This window comes from Myotis daubentonii, chromosome 3, assembly GCF_963259705.1.
Source record: "Myotis daubentonii chromosome 3, mMyoDau2.1, whole genome shotgun sequence".
Classification (NCBI taxonomy): Eukaryota; Metazoa; Chordata; class Mammalia; order Chiroptera; family Vespertilionidae; genus Myotis; species Myotis daubentonii.
The window spans coordinates 190,455,329-190,473,654 of NC_081842.1; the positions used below are offsets into that span (position 1 = coordinate 190,455,329).

Here is an 18,326-nt window from a genome sequence, read left to right on the forward strand (position 1 = left end):
ACAGGACTCCAAAAGCGGTCTGCTGATCCCTATTAGATCTGTGGAGATGCCCTGGCCGGTTTGGCTCAGTGGATAGAGCGTCGGCCTGCGGACTGAGGGGGCCCAGGTTTGATTCTGGTCAAGGGCATGTACCTTGGTTGCGGGCACATCCCCAGTTGGGGGTGTGCAGGAGGCAGCTGGTCGATGTTTCTCTCTTATCAATGTTTCTCTCTATCTCTCTCCCTTCCCCTCTGTAAAAAAAAATCAATAAAATAAATATATAAAAAAAAGAAGATCTGTGGAGAGATCTAAATGAGACAGCCTCTGCCTACAACCTGGCTGAGAAAATAGTACACGAAATCTACCAGACCAGGCTGGTGGGTAAGGAGGAGGAAGCCCCGAGCTGAGCCTTGAAGGTTGGTGGGATGTGAAGCAGGAGAAAGGATTATGGAAACATTCAAGCAGATAAATACTTTAGGGAAGGGTGGTGGAGATCTGCCTGGCATATATGCCAGAACTGAGAAAGGTAGCCTGGAGGTCTTTGGCTCAGAGAGGAGGCCACGCCAGGTGCCCAGACGGGCATCCTTTTGGTGGTCTTGCTGTTAACAACATGGCTCAGACGTTTCAGAGGTACTGGTGAATCACAGACTTGAAAATTGGTTAGAACCAGATGGGAAAGGCCTTAAATTCCAGCCTAAGGAGGCATGCGAAAGGGCATGAGAGATGAAACAGGACCTGCTGATGGGTGCACCAGGAAGGGAGGCCAGTAAGAGGCCACTGAAAAAATCCAGATCTGGATTGTGAACTGGTGGCCAGGAGGGTGTGAGCAGCCCTATCATCCTGGATTCAGGGTTTGCCACTTGCACTGCTGACCAATCCTTATTTCTTTCAAGTTTCTCTTCTCAATGTCTAAGACTCTGAGCTTCTCTAGCTCTCCTCCTCCCTTGATAAACATTGCTTCTCTGGGACGTTTTTTCTTCATCCAATTATTGATGGTTCCTAAAGCTCAGACCATCTTCTTTTGCCCATACAGCCTCAGACTGTCACCATCATCCTGCAGCAATCAGTCCTCACAATCATGTATTTAACCCCTGTCTTCTGGAACCTCAGAAGCTTGAAAATGCTATGATAGCTCCTCCCCCTCCCTCTACTCTTCCTTCCACTCAGCTTTCCATTACCTACATTGCTACCATTCACTGGGCACTTTCAATAAACCAGGTATATTTCCTGTATTCTCCACTATGGGGGAGGTATTATAGATGACAAGCATGAGACTCTGAGAGGCTAAGTGACTTGCGAGTAGTAAAAAGACTTCAAGACTCAGGTGCACTGACCCCTGAATCTTGCTCTATGCACTCTCCTATGCTCTGGCCGCATGTCTCCAGTTCCCAGAAGGAATCACCTGCCAAAGCAATCCTGTTCAGCTGACTGCTCGGCTCCCCTTGGTGCTCATGGCACTGATGCAGTCATAGGTCTCCAGCCTGGTATTACTGCTATCAAAGCATAGCAGAGCCAGAAGGGTCCTTTGGAGTGGTCAAGTCCAACAACTTCACTTAAACATGGGGCTTTGAAGTTCACTGAGGGCTATGGAGTTACCCAAGATCACACAGCAAAATCAGGGCAGAGTCAAGACTAGCCCCTCGCTCTTCTGATTTCCAGACTCGTTCCACTTATACTAATCCCTTTTACTTGCCTATATATATTGCAAAATGTCTTGACCTACAGTATTTCATGTGCGCCTTGCCATTCCTTTGTGCCATAGATGTTTACCTCTAACAGATGCTGAGACAGGCCAGTGGAGGTGAAGAGACTTGCCTGAGGTCACACAGCAGGGTAAGTGACAACCATGGGACATTCAGGAAGAGCTGAATTTAAAATGTGGTCCTGGGTGGTACTCGTAAGGATTCAAAAGAGAATCCCACAGATATCTAAGCATAAGAAACAAAGTTCAGACAGGCCCTAGGGGCTGGAGGTAGCAAGTCTGGAAGCAGTCACTCCCTGCTGCTCAGGGCTGTGAGGTGTCTCTTCTCTGCTTCCCAGCATGCCTGCTATTTTATCATCACTGCAAGACCTCCCTTTTTCTTCTCTATAGCTTCAGCTCCCCTTTTGAGTTACCATTGCACCAGCTTTGCACTGACAATATCTCAGCCACCCATAGCCCACAGACACAGACTTTCCATGTCATCATTTTAAATTCTCAGCAGAGAATTGTCTTCCAGCTTGGGACAAGTGTACATCCTTAGTAGAATTCGGCAGTGGCCAGGGGTTGGCTGGGTCCGCTGCTACAAACATGGCTACCTGATGCCTTCTGTGGGTGAGGGTGGCTTCCAGAGCAGGGTCTATGGGCAGTCAGACAGCCTGTATTCTATTAAGGTCCAGACCCAGGCCTTCTGACTTATTTCCCAGCGCCAGGACTGCCCTAGCTTCCTTTCCCTTTTCATCCAATCAGCAAAGGTTTGACCAAATCTTTTTTTGTGTGCAACTTTCTGTGCAAGATGCTGTGCGTGTGACTCAACTTCTATCAACTCTGTCCTCCCTCCCACAAGGCCAAGGACAGAACAGGGAAGTTCTGTTTGTCTTTAATAAGTAGATCACCATGCAGAGCCTTGGCAGAAAGAACCACAGCTCTGTATCCGAGTTCATTCTCCTTGGCTTCTCCAGTGAGTCACACGTCAGAATGGCCCTGTTCACTTTCTTCCTCCTCCTCTACCTCATCACCCTTCTGGGCAATGGACTCATCATCACCCTGATCTACCTGGATTCACACCTCCACACGCCCATGTATTTCTTTCTCAGTATCCTCTCCTTGGTTGACATGAGCTATGTAACCACCACCATGCCCCAGATGTTGGTTAATATGGTATGTCCAAGGATGACTATCTCTTGGGGAGCTTGTGTAGCCCAGATGTTCATCTTCTTGGTCCTGGGCATTGCTGAGTGTGTCCTCTATGCCATTATGGCCTATGACAGGTATGTAGCCATTTGCTTCCCCCTTCACTACACCCTACTCATGAGCCGTCCCGTTTGTATCAAGATGGTCACAGTCTGTTGGTCCATTAGCATAGCCGGGGCCCTTATCTACACTGTCTTCACCATGCGTCTGCCTTATTGTGGTCCCCACAAGATTAACCACTTCTTCTGTGAGGTCCCTGCTGTTCTGAAGTTGGCCTGTGCGGACACATCCCTCAATGACCAGTTGGGTTTCATCTTGGGTTTCATCCTGCTTTTGGTCCCACTCTCCCTCATCCTGGCCTCTTATATTCGCATCTTTATCTCCATCTTGAGAATCCGTTCATCCCAGGGGAGGCTCAAGTCCTTCTCTACATGTGCTTCCCATGTCACTGTAGTCACCATGTTCTATGGGCCAGGCATGATCATGTACATGAGGCCTGGCTCCTGGTACAACCCAGAGCGGGACAAGAAGCTAGCCCTGTTCTACAATGTTGTCTCTGCCTTCCTTAACCCCATCGTCTATAGCCTCCGGAACAAGGATGTAAAGGGGGCCCTTCTGAAAGTACTTGGAAGACAGACGGCCCAATGACCTAGGCTCTTTCAGAGTTGTCCAGACTCATGATGGAGCTTATGTGGTTTCATTAAAATACATCAGTTCTGATCACCCTGAATCTTCCTGGGTTTATAAGAAGCTGGGAGAGGGTGTGGTCATCCCTAAACTGAAGATCCCCCCTTGGCTGGAAAACTTTCAGCTGCAACCACAGAATGACTCAGTTAAGTAGTGAAAGCAAAGGATTTCTTCTACAAAGACTATATCTTTATGGCTCAAGGCCATTGCTCTGTTGCTTTTCCTGGTTGTTTTTCTTGCCTTTGGAAATTTATGTCAGTGCAATATGATCACAGCCAAATGTTTAACATGCATACATGCTTTTCCACAGTGTAAAGGATTTGGGGATGAAAATGGCATAAAGAGTAGACAGAGGATGCAGGAAGACAGTCTTGCCTTACTGTCTGCCATGCATTTACAGATCATATTCAGCATTTTTCTTTGCACTAGATGTTATAAAATCTAAGCTACAGTTATTTTAGATATAGCTGTGTAACTGTATGGCTAATAATTGATCTGGTCTGGACTCAACTTGTGAAACTGAATCTGACCTGGTTTAAATTTAAAAATTTTTTTTTAAAGGATGAAATAATTACAGAGAAAATTGAAGTGTTCTTCAAATATTACCAACTCCCCTGAATCAATCACTATGATTAAACTGAAGTGTATTCAATGTGTTTTTAAGTTTTTGCTACATACAATTGTATCAATGAACAATATATAGAATTATTCTTGTATAAGTTTACTTTTTTTTTTAATGGTAGCGTGAGGTCAGTATCACTCTGACAAAATTTTAATTCAACATCATGGTTCTGACATCCACTCATCCTATCTAATAAAAGAGAAACATGGTAATTGGCGTACGACTGCTACCCTTCCCATTGGCTAATCAGGGCGATATGCAAATTAACTGCCAGCCAAGATGACGGCCAGCAGCCAGGCAGCTTGAAACTAACATGAGGCTTGCTTGCTTCAGTGATGGAGGACTGCAACGTTCCACGCCTGCCACTGCAGGCCTCTGAGCTGGCAGTTTGAAACATAGTTACAAAAATAGAAGCTAAACAAAACCCCAGAAACCAGCTTTCAGCTAGCCGGGATCTCAGACCTGGAGTTGATACAGAGTTTCGATTGTAGAACCTAAACAAACCAGATACTTGCTTTCAGGAGCGGAGGCCTAAGAGCTGGAGCCTCAGAGCTAAAGCTGGCCCAGAATTAAAAAAAAAAGAAAAGAAAAAAAGGAGCAGTTGGGAGCTTCAGTCATCCGCCAGCCTGAAAACAGCCCTCAGCCCCTCACCCAGACTGGCCAGGCACCCCAGTGGGGACCCCCACCCTGAAGGATGTGTGACCAGCTGCAAACAGCCATCATCCCCTCATCCAGGCTGGCCAGGCACCCCAGTGGGGACCCCCACCCTGATCCGGGACACCCTTCAGGGCAAACCAGCCAGCCCCCACCCATGCACCAGGCCTCTATTCTATATAGTAAAAGGGTAATATGCCTCCCAGCACCGGGATCAGCATGACAGGGGGCAGCGCCCAAACCCCCTGATCACCCTGTGGCTTTGTGTGTGACAGGGGCGGGGCCACAACCCCCCCACCCCACGGGCCCTGCTCTGTGTGTGACGGGGTAGAGCCATAACCTCCCCATCGGCCCTGCCCTGAGTGTGAGAGTGGCAGCGCCCCAACCCCCTGATCGGCTCTGCTCTGTGGGTGATAGAGGACGGAGCCCCAACCCCCCCACCCCACAGGCCCTGCTCTGTGTGTGATGGGGTAGAGCCATAACCTCCCCATCAGCCCTGCCCTGAGTGTGACAGTGGTGGCGCCCCAACCCCCTGATCGGCCCTGCTCTGTGGGTGATAGAGGGTGGCGCCCCAACCCCCTGATCTGCCCTGCTCTGTGCATGACAGGGGGGAGCTCCCCAACCCCCTGATGGGCCCTGCTCTGTGCGTGACAGGGGGGAGTTCCCCAACCCCCTGATTGACCCTGCTCTGTGCGTGACAGGGGGGAGCTCCCCAACCCCCTGATTGGCCCTGCTCTGTGCGTGACAGGGGGTGGCGCTGCAACCTCCCCATCGACCCTGCCTTGAGTGTGACGGGGGGGGGGTGCCCCAACCCCCCAATCGGCCCTACCCTGAGCGTGACTGAAGGTGGCATCGCAACCTCCCGATCGCCCTGCCCTGTATATGACAGGGGGCAGCGCCCCAACTCCCCAGTCAGCCCTGCTTTGAGCCCGACCAGGGGCTGCACCTAGAGATTAGGCCTGCCCTCTGCCACCCGGGAGCCTAAGCCAGCAGGTCGTTATCTCCCGAGGGGTCCCAGACTGCGAGAGGGCACAGGCCGGGCTGAGGGACTCCTCCTCCCCCCGAGTGCACAAATTTTTGTGCACCAGGCCTCTAGTTTGATAATAATAGGCCTAGCTTATTCCCTTTGACAAGCATTTGAATATACCACACTTTATTTATCTACTATTGAACACTTGTTTATTTCCATTTTTTCACTGTTTAAATAATTCTGCAACTAGCCGAAACCGGTTTGGCTCAGTGGATAGAGCGTCGGCCTGCGGACTGAAAGGTCCCAGGTTCGATTCCGGTCAAGGGCATGTACCTGGGTTGCGGGCACATCCCCAGTGGGAGATGTGCAGGAGGCAGCTGATTGATGTTTCTCTCTCATCGATGTTTCTAACTCTCTATCCCTCTCCCTTCCTCTCTGTAAAAAATCAATAAAATATATTTTAAAATAAATAAATAAATAAATAATTCTGCAACTAATGTCTTTGGACATTTTTCCATATATAAATATTTTTCTAGGATTTATGTATATTGGACTTTGAAGATTGTAGAATAAAAGAAAATTTAAATTTACTAGACACTCCTAAATTATTCTTCCAAGTAATTACACCAATCTACACCTTTCATTCCCATCAGTACTTGATATTGTGTATGTATCTCAAACATCCTAATTTTCTTGTCTATCGCATACATGGAAAGTGGCAACATTATTTTTTGTTTCACTTGTATTTCCCTAGTTGCTAGTGAATCTAACTTCTTCTGGTAAGATTGTTGATAGTATTGTCAAGTGAGTATAGTGGGTTCTGAAGTCAGACTTATGTGTGCTAATCTGAACTCTACCTACTCTTTACTGACTCAGTGAAGATGGGAAAGTTACCTCATTCCTCTGAGTTTCAGTTTCCCCTTCTGTTAATGGAAAGAACATAGTATGCCCTTCAGAGAGTTGTTGGAAGTATTAATAAGACAATACATGTAAAGCACTTATCACAGTGAGTAACAAATGATAAGTGTTCAATAATATAAGATATTGTTTGCCTTTTCTTGATTTGTAGTTTTTTATATACATTTTGGATATTAATTATTTGTCTATTACATGCATTGAATATGTCTCCTTTTAGCTAATTATTTGTTTTTTCTTTTTAATTGAAAAAGTCAGAGGCAAACAAAAGGAAGAAAATGAAAATTGACCATTACCTTAGACCTGGAGATAACTACTGTTAACGTTTTAGTGTCTGTATTTCAGGGCTTAAACTTTATTAAGTGCTTGTATCAATATTTTTGAAGCTATATATTATAATACAGTTGTTAAACAATTTATTATTTGTTTTCATGATTTTAAAAATTGAATTATAAAGTATGTATTCTTCTGTAACTTGATTTAATTACTCAACAATAGTTTGGGTATGTATCCATGTTGGTTTATGTTTACTGCTGAAGAATATTTTTTCACTTTCTTTTGATATATAGAATAGAATAATAACTTAATAAATAAAATTCTTAATGAACTTAGGAATTTTTTTCTTTATGTTTTTTTCTTATACATCAAAAATTTTCTGAACCCATTAACTCATGAAGAAACCCAGAAGATGTTAGGATTAGTTCAAGGAATAATTTGACTTATAGAAATGTATGTTTTCTACTGAACATTTGCATTGTTGTGAATATGAATCATTTCATTACTCTAGATAGGAATAATTTACATTGCTATAGTTTTCTATAACTTCACAGCTACACCTGCCGAGCTGTAAAATGACCTAGTCCATATAAGGTCAATTAAAGGAATGCACCCCTATAAAGTCAGATAATCCTCAGAGGATCTGCTAGGCAACACCAAGAGGTCCTTTTCGCAAGTCTTAGATGATGTTTTTCTGATAATATCCACCCTTATGATCTTAAATAATCTTCAAAAATTATCCCTAATCACAAAACAAAGCTGGTCTTTGCAAACACATTTTAAATAGGATGAATAAAAAAAGAAATCTACAGACAGATACCACAAAGAGAATCTTCAAAGCATTATAGTTAAAGAGACTATCCTAAGTGGAGCCAAAGGATGGGGAAATGCCAGATTTTTTAAAAAGAGCTAAATGACAGCCAACATTCTTCTGAAGAACAACAGTGGAAATGAGCTAAAAGAAAACGACCACACATGTTTTTCATTTCTGTCTCTCTCTTTTTTTGCTAACTTAAATTATTCTGAAAGTCATTTGAAAGACACTAAGACTTCACAGATATAGATTCCAAATTCATATTTTGTCCAACCACCGTCACTGGTCTCTGTTATGCCAAAAAGTTGATTTATTTGGCAATTCCTATTGTTAGCTTCCTGGAGAAGAGATCTTTTCTCATAAGCCATCTTTTTTCTTTATCCCCCCCCCACACACACACACTTTTTTTTTTAAGAGCAGAGCTTAATTTCCAGGAAATAGTATGTTTGTTGGAGATCAGTATTTAAAAAAATATCAAGGTAGATCTAATATGTTCAACAAAGTGGAGGGCTCAGCCAGAGATGTGGGGAGGTTCTCCTTTGTTTGCTTATCATCTTTTTTCTAATTTATTGATTTTAGAAAGAGAGAGAAGCAGGAAGGGAGGAGAGAGAGAGAGAGAGAGAGAGAGAGGTTTGCTGTTCCACTTATTTATGCATTCATTGGTTGATTCTTGTATGTGTCCTGACTGGGGATCAAACCCACAACCTTGGTGTATAGGGACATGCTCTAACCAACTGACCTACCTGGCCAGGCTATTTGCGTATCATCTTGCTGCCCAGAAATACACACGTGGAAGTGGCATTCAGGAATACAGTCCTGTACCAAGTTGTTCTCTCTTTGCATCTTAAATACTAATCATCGGTCCTCCGAGTAAAGCTCACGGAGCACCCAGCTCCTCTTCTGGACCCGATCTTGGAAGGAGGCTCTGTAAATTTCCAGTTTTAATGTTGACAGCAATGCCATACATTATTTTGGGAAGCGGTTTTCACTTTCTTCCTGGTCATTTAAAAAAATTTTTTTTGTTAATCCTCACCCCAGGATATTTTTTCCAGTGATTTTTTTTTTTTAAGAGAGAATGAAATGGAGGGAGGGAGGGGAGAGAGACAGATAAACATCCATGTGAGAGAGACACATTGATTGGTTGCTTCCCACACGAGCCAAACCAGGGCCAGGGATGGAACCTGCAACCCAGGCACATGCCCTTAACAGGGAATTGAATGCACAACTCTTCAGTGAGCAGGCCAACCCTCTAACCCTTGAGCAACACTGGCCAGGGCTCTTCCCAGTCATTTAATTCTATCACACAGGTCACTAAGTGAATGTTATCGTCTTACCTGTCAAATTCACTAAGAAGTTGATGAGTAAGTTTTTGTGACTATGGCTAAGGTGCACTTCCAGCCTTCCACACTGAGCATGGTGGGAAAGGATTGTGTGGAGTTCATGATCAAGGGAACCTCAGCTTTGGTGTCAGTTCATCACAACGCATCAAGCAGGTAGCTCCATTACCTGAGGACCTCAGGACCACAACATGACAAGCGGTGGCATCATCGGAACCCAGATGGAGATGGGGCCATCCTTCAAGAGGTCACTGCAAGCTTCCTTGGCTGAACATACTGAAGGCCCTGGGGTCCCACTTGTTGAACAGACTGACCTCTGAGAAGTCTGGCTCTTTCTTCCAGAAGCAGGTGGGCTTGGATGAGGTCCCCGGCAGACTGAGCCCCAGGGAGGCGGCCCCACGCAGAATTTTGTACTCAGCGAAATATCATTAAAGGATGACGATGAAATAAAGATGTATAGAGTAACAAAAATTAAGAACATTTGTCACCAGCAGGACTCCAGCAAAGAAAATTCTGAAGTAAGAACTTTGGAGGAAGGAAAGTAAATGCAGATGGAAGGTCTGAATCAAGAAGGAATAAAGAGCAAGGAAAGCCATATGCATCTGGGTGAATCTAAATGAACATTGTCTCTGTAAACCAATATTGATAATGTCGTACGGGGTTAACTAAGTAAATTAAAATTTTAAAAATGATAACCTTTATGTCAGGAGTGGGATAAATGGAAAAATATTCTAAATTTCTTACATTATCTTGGAGGCCCTTCTCTATCCTCTCCCATCTATCAAACTCCTATTCATCTTTCAGGGGTCACCTCAAGTATTGCCTCTCCTGTGAACTCTTTTTCACACCCCTCAGCGAAAAAAAGAGTCAGTGGGACCCTCCTCTGTGTTAGTACATAATTGCATGTGTACCCTTCCCCACGTATTTACCACACCTGCATCCATCTCCATTTTCCCCTCCTTCCTCCCAGTCCTAGGCCAGCATGGACAAGGGCAGGACCAAATTTGTTCATCTTTTTGTTTCTAGTGACTAGTAATGTCTGATACACCATCAGTACCTTTGAGTGTTTGTAGAATCCGTTAGTCGGTTAGTGAAACCACAGCACAAACAGAGAGGAACAGAGGACCAATCCTGGAGGGCTCTCAGGAAGGGAGAGCTGACAGGTAGCATGAGGTGTCAGGGAGGAGCTGTGCAGGGCATCCTAGCTGTGTGAAGTGAGGTGTGTGTCTGGGGATCTACAGGTGGTTCAGGCTGCAGGGAGTGCAGGGTGTGAGACAGGAGAGGAGGCTGGAGGGGTGGGCAGAGTCAGCTCCCAAAGAACTCTGATGGTTGGACAGAGGAGCTGGGACTGAATTCCAGGGACAGGAACCATTGAAGGTTCTGGAGCAGGGGAGGAACAAAGCCAGAGCTGCAGGTTGGAAAGACGATTCCACTACCTATGCGCGTGAACACTTGCTCCCTACAGAGCTTGGTTGTTGAATTCAGGCCCTGCCACGTGGAAGGGAGATGGGCCACAGACTGGGCATCCCGGGAGAGAGCGTCCCAGGATGAGCCAGGGAAATCTTGGAAAAGGAACAGCCCTTCAGGAGTAGGAGGTTCACTATGGAGAGGGTCTGAGAGGGAACCTAAATCAGATTCATCTGGACATGACCCACCAGGTCCTGAGCTCCCCTGGGGTGGAGAAAGAGGCCTCCATGGCCCTGCCAAGTGCTGCAGTGGACTCCATGCTGGTCAGGATCAGTAGAGCAGAGCAGGGAACAGAGAGAGACCCTGTCATCGAGGAGAAAGTGCCAAGCCCTCAGTGTGGCCACAAGAGTGGCCAGTCAGGAGGGGAGGGAGGGGGACTTTATCCAGGGAGTGCAGGGTACAGCGAGGCTCCAGGACTCGACCCTGACTTGCCGCTACCCACTACCCTATTGTGCCCAGGAGGCAGGCCCAGATGAGCTTGATGGCCCCGCCTAAGGAGCCCCCCTGTCTCTGAAGCCAGGCTCTTGGGCTCAGTTCTCACAGGCCTCTCCCCGCTGTGGCTCTCAACTTCTTGCTCAAGCCCAGTTTGGGTCCTGCAGGCACATATTGGGCCAAGTTCCAAATGTAACTCCACTCCGCGCCCCCACCCCCAGCCCCACCCCGGCAGTAGGGCCTTCTCACGCTCAGAACAGGGCTGAATTCACTTTGGCCAGAGGGGACCCCAGGTCGCTGCCGCACTGTCTCAGGTTCTTTCTGTCACCTGTCAAGTCCTTGGTGCTACAGTCCTCAGGGAGTGAGGTGCCACAGCCGGAGAGTGGCCCCTTCTCTCCTGCTTGAGAAAAGCTTCTCACCAAGGGATTTGAAATGCCAGACAGAACACACCCTCAAAGGGCTGAGACCTGAGAGGCCACTGGGCAGTTAAAGACCACCATGGGCACCATACTTCAGAAGACACATACTAAAATGTACCCATATCCCACATTCAATACAATTAATCTATCATTATATAACTATAGAGTAGGTTATATAATTCTATATCTTGTATATAATCTTACCATTATATATCTTATATACATGAGTTTCCATTGACTTTGAGGTTGACTGAAATTACCTTAGAAAAGGGGACACATTATTTTATGACCACTTGTTTCTGTTCATTGGTATTTTTATACCTTTTGATTTCCCCTTTTCCTCTTGTTTCTAATAAAATCCATTTTGGAAAACCACAGCCTGTCTTGGGTGATCTCAAAGAAAAAGGACCCACTCTGTCCACTTAAGGTTGAGGAAAGTTAGAGAGGGGAGAGTGGGCCTACTGTTACCCTAGATACAAAATTTAGGTAGTCCAGAGAGAGGTTAAAGCTCAGTGGGAAGTTTTGTGCTCTGTTCCCTTTTGCTTGGGGGGACCTCCCCCCAAACTCTGTTTATTCCTAGTAGAATCTTACAAAGGCATTGTTTTTCCCCAGGCTTCGCCAATCTGCAGGTTCGTGTTCCTGGGCATCACCCATATTTACCGGCTTTTGCCTTTGTTTGCTGGTGCAGGAACGCCAGCACCCAACAAAGCCATCCCCATGACGTTCTAGGGACAACTCCGGTAAGTTAGCATGCGGCCCCTCGCGTCCTTCTTTCCCAGCCCCTTGCTGATGCACATTCCTATGAAGCTCCTTGCAAAAACCTAAATCGTACTGCCCAGGATTATTGAACATGAATGCCTGTGCCTTCAGCAAGAAACCAAGGCTACAGGTTTGCATGGTCCTCAAAGATATTATCCTACCCCACTGGAAATGCTGGAAAAGGAACAGTCCTCCAGAGGTAGGAGGTTCCCTATGGGGCAGGCAAAGGCCTCCAGCTCTGAGGCCTCTAGCCATAGTGTTGTGTACATAATGAAGCAAAAGTAAAAGGCAAATAACAAAACAAGGTATATAACTGCAATGCTTGCAGACATCCGAAGCATATCATTAATATAGAAAGAGCTCTTATGAATTGGTAAGAAAAATTCAAACACCCCAGAAAACTGCCAATAGATATGAACAGTTCATAAAGAAATCCAAATAATCAATAAGCATATGGGAAAATCCCACCAAAGACATGCACGTTACAATACCAATGAGATAACAGTTTTTCACCTTTGAAACTGGCTAAGTTTTTAAACAATCAGGGATGACCAGAAGACAATGATTCATGGACTTTCACACATTGCTGGTGGGAGTATAAATTGATCTTTTTGCCAGAGGATCTGGCTTTTTGTATCAGGAACCTTAAATACTTTGGCCTAATGCTTCCAGTGTTAAGATATTTTAGCGACTAGACATCAGAAGTGCAGGAAAAGTAATACAACAATTTTCATTGTGTTACTTAAGATATGAGAACATTGGAACCGAGTAAAAATACTTCTGTAATGTTGAATGACTTAAATATATTACTTAAATACATAACACAGGGGTGGGGAAAGTAGTTTTACAGCTATAATACAAATAATATAATAATTAATACATAATGCAAGAATAAACTGTGCTGCCAAAGCCGGTTTGGTTCAGTGGATAGAGCGTCGGCCTGCGGACTGAGGGGTCCTGGGTTCGATTCCGGTCAAGGGCATGTACCTGGGTTGCAGGCACATCCCCAGTGGGAGATGTGCAGGAGGCAGCTGATCGATGTTTCTCTCTCATCGATGTTTCTAACTCTCTTTCTCTCTCCTTTCCTCTCTGTAAAAAAATCAATAAAATATATTTTTTTAAAAAAGAAAAAAAAGAATAAACTGTGTTTTGCATACTCACAACTGTAAACCTACTCCCCCCTACACACACACTGTATATTGAATACTTAACACATTCAAATTTAAAAGTCTAGAGTTTATACAAGTCTACTGAGACAGGTGGTATGATATTGTCCTTGCAGTGTTGGCTAAATCATTGTTCTCAAACTTAAGAGCACCTAGAAATCACCTATAGAATCTCCTCAAATGCAAATTCTGATTCCATAGCGGGAGGGTGCCAAGACTGCATTTCTTAACCACTCAGAAGTGACGCTGGTGATGCTAATCCACAGACGACTACCTGATTAGCAAAAGTCTAAATCACAAGGGAGAAACATTTTGCATGAACCAATGACACCTGCATCCTGATATTCACGTCCTTGTAATCCCCTCCCCTAGCGTTTGGGCTGGACCTAGTATTTCATTTCTCATAATCACAATACCCCAAACGGGAGGGAGCAGTAACTTTCAATATCAGGTTGCAAAAGACCCTGGTTCAGCATTGCTCTCAGTCTCTCTGGCTCTCTTGCTTACTCTCTGCAGCCAACTGCCACGTGCTGTGCTGCTCTAGGGAGAGGCCCACACGGAAGGAACTGCTGGATGCTCTGAACAATAGTCACGAAGGAAAGGAGACCCTCAGTCTAACAGCCTGTCAGGAACAGAATCTTAGCAACAATCAAGTGTGCTTGGAAGCAGTCCTTCCCCAGTCGAGCCTTAGGATAGCTGCAGCTCCAAATGGTACCTTCATCGAAGTCTTGTGAGGGCCCATAATCCAGAGGACCCAGCTAACCACTCATATTATGGATCCACAGAAACTGCAAAAAGTATATATAATAAATGTTTGTTGTCATAAGACATGAAATTGTGTGTGTGTGTGGGGGGGGTAATTTATTACACAGCAATAAATAACTAATACAGAGGAACTGCAGAGAGTCATAGGGAAACTTTGGGGAATGATGATGATAATGATCTTGATCATGGTGATGGTTTTACAGATATATATATATATATATATATATATATATATATATATATTTCAGAACTCATCAAATTGTATACTTTCAATATCTACTGTTCATTGTATGTCAGTATATTTCAATAAAGTTGAAAATGCATTATGAAAATATCTGGGTGGGAGATTTTCACCCAATTTTTACTTCTTTATACAGGTATCATTTCAGTAAAGCAAAGTTCCTTTCTTTAATGACATGAGGGCTTATGTGCCTTAAATTCATACTCTAGTACTGGTGGGAAAATGACCCATATTTCACTTCCCTGAACTCTATTTTATATAATTCCCTTTTCTTTATTTCAAATTTTTCTTAAGTTGAGCTATAGTGGGGTTCACTGATCTAGGAGTCATCATATGCCCACTACTTTGATCTTATTTTATGAGTCCAGAGCTCAATCACTCAATCTCATATTCATTTAGTAATAGAAAGATGATGATTACGCCAATTCTTGGCCAGGTCTTATAAACTGGTAATTTAAAAATGAATTAAACATATGATTTGCCTCCAGTAAGTCAGTCCACTGTCTGGTGTCTTCAAGCTTGAGGAACACCTCCTGCCACAGCCTTCTGGGGGTTCTCCTTCATCATCTCACTGAGTCTAGCTCTAGCCCATTCATGTATCATATGTGCTCACTGATGTTGGAAAGAATTTGGATGGAAAAGTCATGTAGGCTGTGCCCTAGGTTTGTTGCTGGTTCCCATGTTTCTGTGACTTCATTCTAGTGTTTTGGCTCAGCCTGTCACTCCTAGGAAAGCCCTCTTCACATCTTAGTTCCTAAGACTGTAGATGATAGAGTTGAGGAAGGCAGAAATGACATTGTAGAATAGAGCCAGCTTTTTGTCCTTTTATGGGGAGGCCTCAGAGCCAGGCCTTACTAACATAACCAAAAATGGAATGAGAGCGTAGTAACCGTGGTGATGTGGGAGGCACAGGGGGAGGAGGCCTTGAGTCACCCTTGGGCAGAGTGATTCCTCGGGATGGCAGCAAACATACTGATGGAGACAATGATGGTGAGGAAAAGTGGGACCAGCAGAAGGATGAAGCCCAAGATGAAGTTCACCTGGTCACTGAGAGATGTGTCCACACAGGTTAATTTCAAGACTGCAGGTACTTCACAGAAGAAGTGATTGATCTCATTGGGACCACAATAGGGAAGATTAGTAGCAGATGACACCCCAGAATCCACAGATGACCACCATTCACCCACACAGCAAAGAGCTCATGATGACTTTATACCTCAGGGATGGCCAACGGCCACATACCGGTCATAAACCACCATTGCAAAAAGTCAAGACTCAGTGATTCCCAGCATCAGGAAGCTGTACATCTGGGCCGCACATCCAATGCAGGAAATGGTCTTCCTCTTGCAAACCAGATGTGCTGGCATTTGGGACACTGTGGTGGTGACATAGCCCATATTCAGAATGGATATGACTGAGGAAAAAGTGCATGGGTGTGTGGAGGCAGGAGTCCATGCACATCAAGATGATAATAAGCCCATTTCCCAGAAGGGAGATGAGGTGAAGGAGAGGAAGACAATAGAATAACGTTGATCTCTGTGTTAGTGGAGAGTCCTAGAAGAATAAACTCAGTAAGAGAGCTGCGGTTTCCCCAGAGGAAATCTTGCATCCCTCTCCTATTGCAGAGAAAGAACAGAACCATCATTAATAAGGTGAAAGCTCCAAATCTAGTAGCAAAGTAACTGCATATTAGGACCCCTGCAAAGCTGGGAAACTAGTGATCCCACTTCTAGGAATATATCCCAAGAAACCAGAAACACCAATCAGAAAGGATACATGCACCCCTATGTTCATAGCAGCACAATTTACAATAGCTAAGATTTGGAAACAGCCTAAGTGCCCATCAGCAGATGAGTGGATTAAAAAACTGTGGTACAGCCCTAACCAGTTTGGCTCAGTGGATAGAGCATTGGCCTGCGGACTCAAGGGTCCCAGGTTCGATTCCGCTCAGGGGAATGTACATTGGTTGCGGGCACATACCCAGTGGGTAGTGTGCAGGAGGCGGCTGATTGATGTTTCTCTCTCATCGATGTTTCTAACTCTCTATCCCTATCCCTTCCTCTCTGTAAAAAATCAATAAAGTATATTAAAAAAACAACAACTGTGGTACATCTACATAATGGAATACTATGCTGCTATAAAAAAGAAGGAACTTTTACCATTTGCAACAGCATGAATGGAACTGGAGAGCATTATGGTAAGAGAAATAAGCCAGTCAGAGAAAGATAAATATCACATGATCTCACTCATATGTGGGATATAATGATCAACATAATTTGATGAACAAGAATAGATCCAGGAGAGAAAACCAAGATGGTGGCATAGGTTAACGCCGGAGATTGCTGCCTCGAACAACCACTTCAAAAAACAACTAAAGACGGAACGGACATCATCCAGAACCACAGGAAGGCTGGCTGAGTGGAAATTCTACAACTAGGAGGAAAGAGAATATCATATCCAGACTCAGAGGAGACGCAGTGCTGAAGTGAAATACTGAGGTGCAGAGTGGGTGCGGAGCGGGCTGGCGGCGGAGGGCGAGGTTGTTGTTTTCAATCAGGAGGGAGTTTCAGACTCTGAGCTCCAGATCCAGGCGAGTCTCTAGGGACCCAGACTCAAACGGGAGAAGCAGGACTGTCTGGCTTCGGTGGGAACTCGAAGGCAGCTTTCTCTCCGAGGCTTGCAGCGGTTGCTGGGACTCTGTGAGGCAGAGCCCCTAGGGACGGAACTGAGAGCAGCCATAACTGCTCGCTCCAGCCTGCCCTGTAGATCCCTGGGAACCCGCCCCGCCCAAGCCCTGCGCAGAGCCATTTGCCGAATAGCCTCAGGCAAATGCTAGATTAGCACCACCCTAGAGATCCAGCACAGAAGCTCTCCCACTGCAGACACAGCGGACTCTCATAACCAGTTAGCCTGGAGGTCAAATCACCCCGGGTATTGCCGACAACAATCAAGGCTTAACTATAAGTCTTCACACAAAGACCACTAGGGGGTGCACCAAGAAAGCATAAAAAATGCGGAGACAAAGAAACAGGACAAAATTGTCCATGGAGGATATAGAGTTCAGAACCACACTTTTAAGGTCTCTCAAGAACTGTCTAGAAGCCGCCGATAAATGTAGTGAGATCCTCAAGAAATCTAATGAGACCCTCAATGTTGTGATAAAGAACCAACTAGAAATTAAGCATACACTGACTGAAATAAAGAATATTATACAGACACCCAACAGCAGACCAGAGGAGCGCAAGAATCAAGTCAAACATTCAAAATGCGAAGAAGGAAAAAACACCCAACCAGAAAAGCAAAATGAAAAAAGAATCCGAAAATACGAAGATAGTGTAAGGAGCCTCTGGGACAGCTTCAAGCGTACCAACATCAGAATTATAGGGGTGCCAGAAGATGAGAGAGAGCAAGATATTGAAAACCTATTTGAAGAAATAATGACAGAAAACTTCCCCCACCTGGTGAAAGAAATAGACTTACAGGTCCGAGAAGCGCAGAGAACCCCAAACAAAAGGAATCCAAAGAGGACCACACCAAGACACATCATAATTAAAATGCCAAGAGCAAAAGACAAAGAGAGAATCTTAAGAGCAGCAAGAGAAAGAAACTCAGTTACCTACAAGGAAATACCCATACAACTGTCAGCTGATTTCTCAACAGAAACTTTGCAGGCCAGAAGGGAGTGGCAAGAAATATTCAAAGTGATGAAAACCAAGAACCTACAACCAAGATTACTTTATCCAGCAAAGCTATCATTCAGAACTGAAGATCAGATAAAGAGCTTCACAGATAAGGAAAAGCTAAAGGAGTTCATCACCACCAAACCAGTATTATATGAAATGCTGAAAGGTATCCTTTAAGAAGAGGAAGAAGAAGAAAAAGGTAAAGATACAAATTATGAACAACAAACATGCATCTATCAAGAAGTGA

The 18,326-nt window shown here is 44.7% G+C and overlaps 1 protein-coding gene and 2 pseudogenes across 1 annotated transcript; 1 reads left to right on the forward strand and 2 right to left on the reverse strand.

Annotated features, from left to right (window-relative positions):
* Window positions 1–2,575: 2,575 nt before the first annotated feature.
* On the forward strand, window positions 2,576–3,520 carry LOC132229509 (olfactory receptor 2A12-like). The gene has a single exon (XM_059686105.1). It carries the CDS (start codon window positions 2,576–2,578, stop codon window positions 3,518–3,520), a length of 945 nt encoding a protein of 314 aa, XP_059542088.1.
* A 4,110-nt stretch (window positions 3,521–7,630) lies between these two features.
* Window positions 7,631–10,097, reverse strand: LOC132229773 (protein N-terminal asparagine amidohydrolase-like; annotated as a pseudogene).
* Window positions 10,098–15,143: 5,046 nt separating this feature from the next.
* On the reverse strand, window positions 15,144–15,851 carry LOC132229774 (olfactory receptor 2T10-like; annotated as a pseudogene).
* Window positions 15,852–18,326: the final 2,475 nt, after the last annotated feature.